The 12,706-nt window shown below is 37.2% G+C and overlaps 1 protein-coding gene across 1 annotated transcript in view; it reads right to left on the reverse strand.

The window, feature by feature from the left end:
• Positions 1-280: 280 nt before the first annotated feature.
• The window catches only part of ube2e3 (ubiquitin-conjugating enzyme E2E 3), a 41,705-nt gene continuing 29,279 nt past the window's right edge, over positions 281-12,706 (reverse strand). The window contains exons 4-6 of the mRNA XM_081367503.1: positions 8,619-8,751; positions 3,671-3,818; positions 281-1,078 (exon numbers count right to left, since the gene is read on the reverse strand). Coding sequence (XP_081223629.1) covers positions 981-1,078; positions 3,671-3,818; positions 8,619-8,751 — 379 coding nt within the window. The 3' untranslated portion in view covers positions 281-980. The remainder of the gene's footprint in view (positions 1,079-3,670; positions 3,819-8,618; positions 8,752-12,706) is intronic.

Here is a 12,706-nt window from a genome sequence, read left to right on the forward strand (position 1 = left end):
TAATATTTAACAAATGTGAATAAAATGCCAGGTCAGTCCTTTGCTCGATTATTTTATGCAACCTTAAAGGGGGTTAAAAAAAAGGCCCTAAAAATGCATTCATAAATGTAAGGAAAAAGGTTCAAACCCAAATAAGAGCCTTTAAAAATATAATAAAGAATTTAATAAAGTAATTATGGCCTGTTTACAAGCGTCCATGCATCACTTTTGAGCTGATCGGATCTTAATAACCAGTGTAAGCGGTGCAGCAGAGTAAACAGAACACACACAAACACTTGACCCGGGGGACAGTTTTTTTATTGTGTTTGAGGGGATGTTACAGTGGTTGCTCATTTCAGCTGAGCTACAAAACGTTCAATGAGATCGCTTCATTACAAACTGACAAAGGTATAACAGATTCACAACAGCATGTACCACAGAACTGGAAATGAGTGTGGGTCTCATATAAATGACATCATTTCTAATAATCTACAGCTTGTTTTTTTTTTGTTTTTTGTCATTTTTTTGTCATTTTTTTGACTTCATACAGATAATGAATTAGGCTAAAATGCACCATAATATTTGGTTGACTTTAGGAACATTTTCCTTATTACATCACAAAATACATTTTTTTTTATATCCCAAAGAAGCAAGACTTGCAAGTAGGCTTTTAAACAGAACTAAATCTACAGCTACAAAATTCTACTCCGGCAGCCTTTACACCTTGGCGGGTCCTGTCTGCGCTCCCAGTCCGTATCGGGTAAAAACACGGGGTAGAATCAGTATGACATTTACACAGAAGTCCGTATTGTAAAGGCTATAAAGATTTGTTGCACGTTGTAAAGTTGCCTCTCCTGGATCTTTACACTCCTGCGGGTGATGGAAACTGGGGCGGCGGAGGAGAAGAGTGTGGGAAGGAGGGGTGGACAAAGGGAATCTGGGAAGAAGGGGGTGGGGTGGATGGGGGGGTGAGCGGGGTCTAGGTGTCAGCGGCCCGTCGTCTATGTGGCGTATCTCTTGGTCCACTGTCGAGCTATCCTGTCATGCTCTGCTCTGTTGGTCAGGTACTGAGTGGCTATGCTTCCCACCAGAGGATCCGCTGAGAGACGACAGGGGGAAAAGAGAGAAGAACAGAGAAGAAAAAAAAGTGAGACGTTCTTATACCCAGGAGTCAACGAGAACACAGTCTTCTGAAAGATGCAGACAGGCGCTGGGGAAGGACACAGAGAGAGAGTTGTGGGAAGCGAGCCATCTTTGAGAGTAAATGAAAGAGCTGTGTGGGTTTCAACAGTCACATCTGTCATGTGCTGACTCAGCTGACACAACAATGTCAGAGATGTTTGAGTTTGCAGAGGATTCCAAACTGTAGGCCTGTTCCGAAAGGTCGGTGCTCCCTTACTTCAAGCAACACAACAATGAAGACCTTAAATGAACGTGACTAGACAAATGCAACATTAAGCATAACGTTTAGTCATCAGCTTCTAATTCATTCATAGATTAATGTGATCAAGCAATTCACTTAACAAAATGTAGACAGGGCTATATTAGTATTATTTATATACTACTATAGTATTAGTTAATATTTTGAATTAGCCTTTGTTTTTATATTTTCATTTCCATTTAGTTTAAGTTTTAGTCATTTTATTATGTGCTTTTGTTGTTGTTGTTTTATCTTTTTATTTATCTTTAATTTATTTTTATTTAATTTGAGGTAAAATTAAGTAATTTCACTATTTCAACAAACTTTTTTATTTCAGTTAGTTTGACGAGTCAAGTATTTTTTAGTTCAAGTTTTCCGTCTGATATTTATATTTTATTTTAGCATTATTTCAATTAATGTAGTACATGTTTTAGGTCGAGATACTTTGCCATTCAAACAATTATTTTTCATTTGATTTTAGGGTTAGTCGACAGTAAACGGGAATCAAATTAAATAAATATTTTCTTTCCAGTTTAATTTTAATTTATCGTTATTTGCCCATGGACAGTAATGGCCAAAAGTGATGTCCAGAGGGGATATTTGTTTTTTTATGATCTTAAAAGTTTGATTAAATTATCAAAATATGAGGAGAATATTTTATATTGGTTAACTTGGTAAAGGTATTTATCTGACAAAAAAAAAAAAAAAAAAAAAAAAAACTCACAGGAGAAAAAAAATACATGCATTGACTTAATCAGTTATTCACATTTTGTTGATTCTCTCTTATTTTTGCATGCGTTCATAATTTCTTTGTATGACAGCCTGGTCAAAAATTATGTCCGCACAATTTGGCATGTTTTACTGTGATATCAAAAATAAAACAATTGACTCCAAGCACAACTACGCAACATGCTTGCAAAATCATCAAAAAAGTTTATTATATTTGAATAAATGGATAAGTCAATTTTCCAACTTTTAGCCAATGCTGTATTTTCGATCATTCTTTGCTCCTGATTCTGCCCATTTGAGGCATGGTCAGTGTAAAAGCAAATATATTGCGGAATATATCCTGCCGAGTTTAACCTTAACCATTGTTTAACACAGCTGAACTGTCTAATCAGTGTTTCTCCAGGAGCAGGACTGGACACACAGGGCCTTCAGTCAAATAAATACGGTAAATCTATCAAAAGCGTAAATGAATTTGAAAAATGTCACATGGTCAAATTCATTATCTAATCAAATGATCTGGTGGGTGTAGTCTTCCTGATGTCATAGTGACTGAGGCCTACTAGTGAACCAGAATAATGCAATCATGCATTAAATGAGGTACGAAATTAGAGAGTGACTGTCATTTAGTGTATATATACCAGGTAGGGAAATTATTTAAGGAAGTGTGATTGTGTTTGTTGCTCTCTCTCTCTCTCTAGCCATTGTTGCCGGGCGCGTGGGTTATTCCCGGTTGAGTGCTGTTGGAAGGTTGTTGTAGCACCGCTCAGCATTGAAAATTAGCCGCTAATGCTACATTTAATGGCACTTTTTTTGTACTTTTGATGCTTTAGATTATTATTCTTGAGGAATATGTTTTCTCCTCATTGAATTTCGTAAAGCATCGGAAAGTTGTGTTGTGAGTGATTCACATGTAAATGGAGCGTTTTGTGAGGGAGCTTTTCCCAATTCGGTGAGGTAATCTTGTGGTTTAAACACTAATTGGAGACTAAACTAATGAGGAGGATTTGAGGTTTTTGTATCATTTAATTTGGCGCTCGAGTCGCTGATTTATTTTGTAAATATTGCTTGTGTTTAAGAATATTTTGTTAAAATAGTAGATTTGTATAGGGGTATGAATTCAAAAAAGGTTTTTTTTTTTGTTTGTTTTTTTACTTTTTGAACTTTGGAATCCATGTGATTATTTTTCCTCGTGTGGTTGACTATTATTGTTTTGCCTGTAACAAAAAAGATTTTGACCCAAAAAAATTCAATTCTATCATCCTTCCCTCACGCTCATGTCATTCCTAACCTGTTTCAATCTTCTGTGGAGCACAAAATATGTTTTGAAAATTATTTGGGTCCAAACAACATATTAATTTATTTCTATTCACAGAGAATTTTTTCAAAATATCTTCTTTTGTGTTCCACAGACAAAAGCCATACAGGTTTAAGGCAGAGTAAATGATGGCAGAATTTTCATTTGTGGTGTTATGGCCCGAACAACACTCCTATTATCCAATTATTGGAACATTTTTCATGTCAGCCTTGAGTTGCGGTACTCACCTGGATTGCAGTCTGTCAGCAGAGAACAGATGGAAAGCAGGACCTTCGAGATGGTCAGAGCTGGGCTCCAGTTATCCTTCAGGATGTCCAGGCAGATCACACCCTGACTGTTGATGTTGCAATGATAGATCCTCGTACGGAACGTGACCTGCACATGAGGAAACCGGCACGATCACAAAACAAGTCTATCTGAAAAGGGATTATGTTAGCTCACCAGTCCAGAACCACGCTTTAATACTCTGGATGCGTTTTAGCAGGGCTTGTTATATAGGGGGCTTTTGAGAGCTGGATCACAGCTTTCGTTCTCATTAACAGCACTCTCCGAGCCAGGGCTGAATCCTGAAAGCTATTGATCCATTGAGACATCGAGAGCCAAGCAAGCTTAACCTGACCCAGCTTTCCAACTGTGTCAGTAGCCCTTATCTAGAGTATTGGCGACTTATAGCCCTGGCTTACAGGACCAGCGGGACACCGCTGACTGCAGTGCTGTGGGACGGCCCGTGTCTGCCGGATAAGGGTCAAGGGATAGTCCGGGACATGCATTAGTATGTTCCCTTAACACATAAAGAGTGCTTCTTGTTTGTTGGCTGCATCTCACTCTGCCCCCTGCGGCAAATACTAAGATGTCCGTCACATGATGCAGCATAAACAGAGCGACCAAAATAACCATGCCTGCCTGGCACAATGTGGGTATTGTATGAACACGGTGATCTAGGAGTCCGACTCGGTCGAAAACACAGCCAGCATGACACGGGCAGCTAGTGTCAGGCCTCACGGACAACGCTGGGAAACAAAACAAGAGAGAGTTCATGACACTCCCCCATGAAGAGAAAACCTAGTGAGCTGCCTAGCATTTTAAAGCACACAACCAATGCAAAGACTGTTCCTGAAAGTGGCCAGCTGTCTTCTAAGATGGTCACATTTAGACAAACAATACAGAGAAATACCTTGCACGCCTGAAAAAAAAAAAAATCCTATACTAATATCATAAACAGACAATAAAAAAATCCCACACACTTACATAGCTTGAAATAACATAATATTTACTGTTTTGGTCATCCCTTCGTGAAGCATTCCTGAGGCGCATTTAGACAGAAATATTAATCCAAGATGCTTGACAAGTCAACAGAAATGTTGAATGTAAATGTACTTACATCATATTAATATAAAAATAAATGTATACTGTTTTACATAAAATATTTACTATAGTTAGTGCAACAAAGCCATACACTTAAATATATAGAAAAAGAAAATTCAAGAAAAAGAAAAACAATCTAATATTAATGATAAAATAATAACAATAATTTAATAATACCATATTAAAATAATTCATTTTTTTAAATAAACATTTTATATTAATTTGATATTGCATTATTCATGACAAAGAATAACTATCCCAAATACTGCTCTCATTACCATTATCCAAGTCATTATGATATTTTAGAGAATATATATACACACACAGAGTGATTTTATAATTGGAGATACATTTTGCATTTCAAAAAGTTGAGGGAAATTTTTTTTCTCTAACAGAAATTCTTTCCATTAAAACATAAAATTTTATTAATTTCAGAAAATTGTATAGCCTATAAGTTAGGCTACTTTATTTTTTTTATACTTTTAATGAAAAAAACATTTCTTTATAATATTGTTGGTCAACTCTGTTACTGTCATCATTGTTACTCTACCTTGGCAACAGAGTTTGACGGTAACAGAATTGACAATTTATAGCTTTTTAGCCAAAAACTCTACTTGCTAGCATAAATGCTAAGAGTACATAGCACTAGTGAAATCATGATTAAAAGAAACAATGATAAATTCTGTTTTCGTTTTGATATTGTGGTAAGAATTTTGACGTTTTACAAAATAACTCGGTGTAAGAACTTTTTTTCTCAGAGAGAGCACACATACCTTTCAGTGCTTCAATCTTATCAGTGAGGGAAAGTGACATCATTTCCTGTATCTTACATAGTTGTGGGAGATAATTCCACCAATTTAAAGGCAAAGTATGGTACGGTAAAATAATTGCCGCAAGATTATGGACACATTTTTTTATTTTTTAACCAATTTAATGTTGTAGAATTAGGAAAATGAATATTTAGGGCTTTTATAAATAAAATAAATAAAATATTACTAAAAGAAAAGTAAAATTAAATATTTATTATACAATGATGCATGATGGAAAAAAAATACACGACTAATTTGGACAACAAGAAATCATAATTTTCAGCTATTTAAGACACTTTTTACAGGAAATTATATATTAGTGCCTGTAATATCTTGTGATCCATGACGATGACTAACAAATTATTCAAATAATTAAAAACATATCCATTTGAAAAAAAGCAGAAAAAAATTACTTTGGACACCAAATGTTATAATATATATATCATGCACACACACACCACTATTTTTTTCATCTGATCAGTCAGTCTGATAATTTTATGTAGGCTAACTAACTTTTTTTTCTAAGTTCAAAGACATATGACTGCTAGAAAACTTGCTGAAGGTTGAATCCGTTTGAAAGTTGGCCATGATCAGATCTTTATTGAATTATCAGCTTTTTACGCTTATTAGGGAATAGCATAATTAGCTAAGCAACAAAGTCAGCTCTCTGTGTAAGTAGACAGTCATGAGGGTTTTTAGAGATTCAAACAGACAGACAGAAATAAAAAATAAAAAAAAATAGACACAAGCTAAAAGAGAAATAGCTCTTTTTAAAAACACACAATGACCCAACCAAACTGCTCTGTAAACAAGCCAATGCATTAGAGCCTTTTACAGATCGAGTTAATCGATACTTTTATTTCTAGATCAACTTTTAAGAAGAAGCGCCTGTCTCTCTGTCTTTTCCACCCTGCTTCCAAACACAGAGAGACTCATTCACAAAAGCACAGATTAGTGGACCACAAACCAAGCCACAGCGCTCAGCGAGCGAGAGCAGGCAGCGACTTCACAGAGCACAGACCCTAAACCAACGTAGGCGAGATCGGCCCCCAAGTTACCCTGCGTTTCATCTGGTGACAAAAGAATGAGGGGGTGTGGGCCGCTGGCTCTGCCCAGCATCCACCGCAGAGGATGAATCCTGTTTATAATTAGTGGATTAGAGCTTTGCATTGTCTTGATCTGAACAAAGAGCCCCCACCAGCCCATGAGCTTTATATAAACTTGTTGTTTACAGATGACACTGACGGTTGAGATGAGGGCCAGACTGAGCCGGAGAGCCGCTCAGTTCATAGAGGCACAAATTCACAAACATGCTGAGGAAGGAGATTCGGATGCTAATTAATCCGCGATGGCGTGGTTGACACTTCACGTTTATAGCCCGAGCAGGAGTTAACCAGCTTCCCTAAACACAATCACATTGCGGCATCGCACTAGTTACTTTATGCTGGAAATAGCCAGTGCTCTGAAGGAGTATGTACAGCCATCCAGCACACAAAATAGCAGACAAACACAATCGTTAAGCATCACATTATCCTTGAGGCATTTTTAACAGAGGTCAATACCTGTTCTGAATGATCTGTTACAGAGTGTCCTTGGTAGACCTAATAAATCTTAATTAAAGGCCACTGCTCTTTTGCGACCGACTATAGGCTAATAATAGCACACACAGTTAGGTGTCTACTTGTGAAAATGCATCTATTTCGTATTTTACTATAATAGTTTAATTGCTTTTTCCACTGCAAATTACACTACTGGTCCAAAGTTTGGAATAATTAGGATTTTCCTTTTGTTGAAATACTTTTATTCAGCAAGGACACATTAAATTGATCGTAAATACATTTACAAATGTTACAAAAGATTTCCATTTCAAATAAATGCTGTTCATTTAACTTTCTATTTCTATTAAACTAAAAAATGTAATACAGTTTCCACAAAAATATTAAGCAGCCAAAAGGGTTTTCAACATTATTAATAACTGAGCACCAAAAATTACTGATAATAACTGAGGACCACATCGAATATTATTAAATTATATAATGCTTAACTGATCATTTACATTCATATATGTTAGAAATGTCATGGGACTTCACTTTGATTCATGAATTTATAAGCTCAGGAACAGTATCAAATGGCTGATACAGCTGTTTTAAGTTCTGCCCCATATTCAAGAACAAATCTGAAGTATTCACTTTGAAGTGCTTCCAAATACATTCCAATCCATTTGATTTTGCATTTAGATTGAGAGCTTGTTGTGAAGCCTAATGAGCTGCCTATGCAGGTTCTAAAACCATGATTATGCTGCCTTCTAAAACGCCGCGTTTTGGCAAGTATTTGGCCAGCCATATGTAGGCACTACACACTAGACAGCATGTAAGCTCACTAGATTTTGAAACAGAGCCTAACCTCTGCCCTGGTACACTTTTCAAGAGAGCTCAAAAACATGAAGGTAGATCTATTAGAGCAGGATTGAGAATCTCCCCTTTTAAAGGTGCAGTAAGCGATTTCTGAAAAACGCTGCTGAAAGTGGAAATAGATCACTGGAAATATCACTGGAAAAAGATCAGAAAAGAGCTTTAGGACCCGTGTTAATATTAGAAAAGCTTTCCAGCGCTGGAGAGACAGAAGCGAAAGGCCTAAAAAAAAACAGATACAGAGATTACGTTGTTTCTGGTTTTGAGTGTGTGCTGCTGGGCGACTAACAACCAACTCTTGCTTGTAAATACTGATGTACTGTATGTTTGTTTTTTGTTCTTTCTTAATGTTCGTTTGTCATCTTTGCCTTTATTTTTCACAAAGCTTTATTTTGCTTCACTGCTGCTATGATAAAAAGACATTTTTGCACTGTGTGTTTGTTTTGGGGCGAAGCAATGAAGATATGGGTGTTTGTTTGGGTTGATTTCAAACATTAACAGTATTCAAAAACAATTCTCAGAAATCGCTTAATTCAACTTTAAAACCTAAAAATACTGAATAAAAAGGAAGAGATGCTTCCAGACTGTACCTTTGGTGGCTTGAAGGGGTAATCGGAAGAGAAGGTGATATCCAGAAAGAACACGCCCCCCTCATAGACTGAACCTGGAGGGCCCAAGATGGTGGATCTCCATTCATAGATATTGTCGCCCTTGGGTCCCGCACTGAAAAAACACAAACACAGACCAATGTGATTTAGTATCATACATCCAGACTAAAATATCGTTCGATATTTGGCCATTTTGAGAATACTGCACTGGCGATTGACAGAATCATCCCTTATGTCAGTTCCAATGTCTACCAACATCCAAACGGATAATAATAAATGATAACATGTTATTAACAGACTCTAGTATTACATGCATGACACCACAACACACTTTTTAATGCAGCACAGAGGTGGCTTGAATATTATGTACAGATGGACAACAATCGCAGGACACAATGTATCACTTAAAAGGTGATCATTCTTGGTCACAGACAAAGAAAACAAGACATGCACTGATTGACAATGACACATTTAGGGCCCTATTTTAATGATCTGAAATGCAAGTATCAAACACGAAACGCAAGTAACTTTGTGGGCGGATCTCGATGAAAATCTAGAATGGGTTGGTCTGAAGTAGCTACATTACTCATAGGTGTGGTTTGGCCGTAACGTGAAATAAACCAATCAGAGCGTCATCTCACATTCACTTTAAAAGCAGGCGCGCTTGTTCCATGGCGGATTGCTATTATAACGGCAGATTTGTCAGGCGCACGCCAGGAGCGGTTCACAGCCGAGGAGACCAACGTTCTCGTCAGGGCCGTAAAAGACAAAGAAGTGACATTGTATGGGGATGGGAGAAACCAACCCAAATTAGCTTTGGTTAAATAGGTGTATAATAATTTGGGTAAATCTGTAGCACATCTTCATGAACACCACAATGATTTCCCTTGTGTGGTAATATTTTTACCGACGTGCGTCTGTGGAGGGAAAAGTCCGCTGTGCGTCGGGTGCAAAATAGGAATGATACATGCGTCGGTGTACAAAGTAAATTATGCTGGGTGCAAGATAGGGCCCTTAGGGTCATTCAGATGTGGCATTGAACAATATTTAATGAAATAAAATGTCAGGTTAATTCAATTTATAAAAACAATGTAACAGCTATTAAAATAGTCATGAAACTGAAGCTGCGTTAGTATTTTCTTCCCTATCGTGACGTGTATCAGAGTAAAATGGCCTTAAAAAAAATAAAAAATAAATAATAATAATAATAATTAGGACGGGAGTCGCGGGACTTGATTTTATCAATGGGGAATTGATTGGATGGTTGTGGAATGCTTTTGCGGTGATCTCATGTGATTGACAGGTTGTCCTGCCCTCACATGAATTGTCAATTTTGATTCCATGGTGCTTTTGATTATATACTGTATTGACAGGTCAGAGCAGAACTATGTTAGTACGGCAGAATCTTTAGACTGAAAACGCATCAGGGATTGCTTTGAAATGACCTAAAATCAGAGCAAATTATGTAGTGCCTAAAGAACAAGCCAAATATCTGCAACACAGGTCATGGAGAAGGACAGTCAGATTGAGGTCAGACTGAGATAAAGGGACAACCACACAAATATGGCTACTCAGAGTGATGGTCTGCTGGAGAGACCTGCCTCTAATGGAGGAGACAGGTGAATGTAGGAGGCACTTATCCCCGGCATCTATTGCTCAATTAGCATGTGATGAAATGCTTGTCTCTGCCAGCAAGTCACCAGCCTACACACACTGGATATCCACTCATGCTTCGGAGCGAGAGAAGACGGCTGTCAAACCCAACTCTGCATAAAGTGGAGGGCCAAGAATAAGCGGGATTACAGCAAAGCGGAAAGATAATAGGAATGGACGGCGTGAAGAGTAACAGAACAATTCATTGGCGCCATGTAGCCTAATTCTTTGAGCCTGATAAATTATTCGGGACTCTCTCGCACCGCAGCGAGGGTGAAAAAACACATTGAGTACAGGAGAGAGCAATAAATGGCAAATTAAGCAAAAGCAACCTGCTACATAGATCATTTAACTGCACAAACACATGCGGGTTGACTTTGGCCATCGCTTATCGCCATAAAATCAACACATGACATTTAGAGAGGATTTAGATCACGTCAAAGTGAATCATATAACCGTAAAAAAAAAATTAGAGAGATAGAAAAATCTTTTTAACGCCTCTAAACATCAATCTGACAGGCCTTCAGCAGGGTGTTTAGTAAAAGCGAGGTGAGCTTCATGCCAGCGTAACGCTTTGCCCCGGTCCTGTCAAGAGGTTTTTTCAGCATTACCGCAGATCAACTAAATTCAGATGAAAGGAAATGTGCAATCTCACCATAAGGATGTGAAAAACTACTTCATTTCATAATCGATTAGTCGGTGGGTTGCCTGAACTCGTATAGTTGACAAGCTGTCTTAAAAAACTCAGTTTTAAGTCCATCCATCCCCAAACAGAAGCATTTCTTATGCAGAGAGTAAAGATGCCTAAAGACAAGGTTTAAGTTGAAAAAAGCATAAACATAATATACTCAAAGGTTCAAAAGTTTGGGTTCAGTAATGTATATATAAACGGTTAGTTCCAATCCTTGATTCTAATTGGTCAATAGCTGTGTTTTATTCACGTTAAAACATGGCTATGACCGCTTCAACCAACGATTCTATGTATCACTACACAACACCCCTAGCAACCACTCTTAGCAACATAAACATATGTTTGTTCTCATTGATATTGTTCATTGAAGCTTGTAGAATATTGTGAGAAATCGAGTAAGTGAGTATACCTGCATTTACAGTAGATATAACATTTTCCTTCAGGTTAGTCCTATATTCATAATCCAAAAATCAGTATGAATGTCCGCTGCGATATCTTATCCTTTTAACAGTGCCAAACTTTCCAATGATTTATATAAGAGAGAGATAGGTGGGCCTGTTAAGATTTTAATTCACCCCTGAACACAGCATCATTCCCAGTTGTAACACTCGTAAATACGAATACATGTTGTGTTTTACTAATCTGCAATATGCAACATTGTCTGACATGGATGACAAACCAAATCTCATGAAAATCTTGGGAAAGCTGCCGCATCTGTCAAATCACTTTCATTTGTTAACAAGCTGATCATGACCTCTTCAATATGGTGGATGCACAGACGTATCGCAGTAATGAGCAGCTGCTGCTAATGTGGCTCTATGCATCAACATCTATGGTAAAGTGTCTGCCTGCCCTCTTGTTGCTGGACTGTGAAGATTTGAAGCAATTATGTTGACGTTGAAGAGCCACTCGTAACAGATTTAGCAAACTCTTAACAAGAACATAACAGTGGCAAATGATTGAAAAAAGCCACTGTTAATAGCCGAACGAGTCCTCTAGACTCTAATGAATTCTTGGCAATCAAGTGGACAATCCTGTTTGTTGAGGCCAAGGCTGACACATGCTTCTCGGAAACACAATCACCTCCACATGGTCTCCAGAAAATACAAGAGATTCATACAGGAGAAGTTAAAAGGATCAAAACTACACAGAAATTATACAGAGTAAACTGATATAGGCTACGTTCACAAATCAGCAGAATATATCATAAATTCTATTTTAGAGTGCTAAATATGGTTAAGATTAGTTATTATTGAGGATGGTAAACACATTCTGAACCGTACTGAACGGAACTCAGTCTTCAATATACCTGAGCTGCAATGAAAACTAAATTAAAACACTAAATGAAAACATTTTTATTAACTGGATTTTCCCCCAATTACACTGGTTTATTTTAAATTAAACTAAAATACAGTTTCATGACTACAAATAATTAAAATATAAAGGCAACAAATTTGTTACATAATATGTTATAAATCTACTACACTAATAAACCAAAAATAGAAAATTCTCAAGAAACTAAAAAAACTAAAAATGACAGAGTGAAAAATACAACACACACACACACACACACACACACACACACACACACACACACACACACACACACACACACACACACACACACACACACACACACACACACACACACACACTATATATATATAAAAAAACAACCCTGGTTGGGTGCAACCCGGCTTAATGGGACATGTTAATGGTTAAAAAA

The sequence above is a fragment of the Scardinius erythrophthalmus genome (genome assembly GCF_964197995.2).
Source record: "Scardinius erythrophthalmus genome assembly, chromosome: 6".
Lineage (NCBI taxonomy): Eukaryota > Metazoa > Chordata > Actinopteri > Cypriniformes > Leuciscidae > Scardinius > Scardinius erythrophthalmus.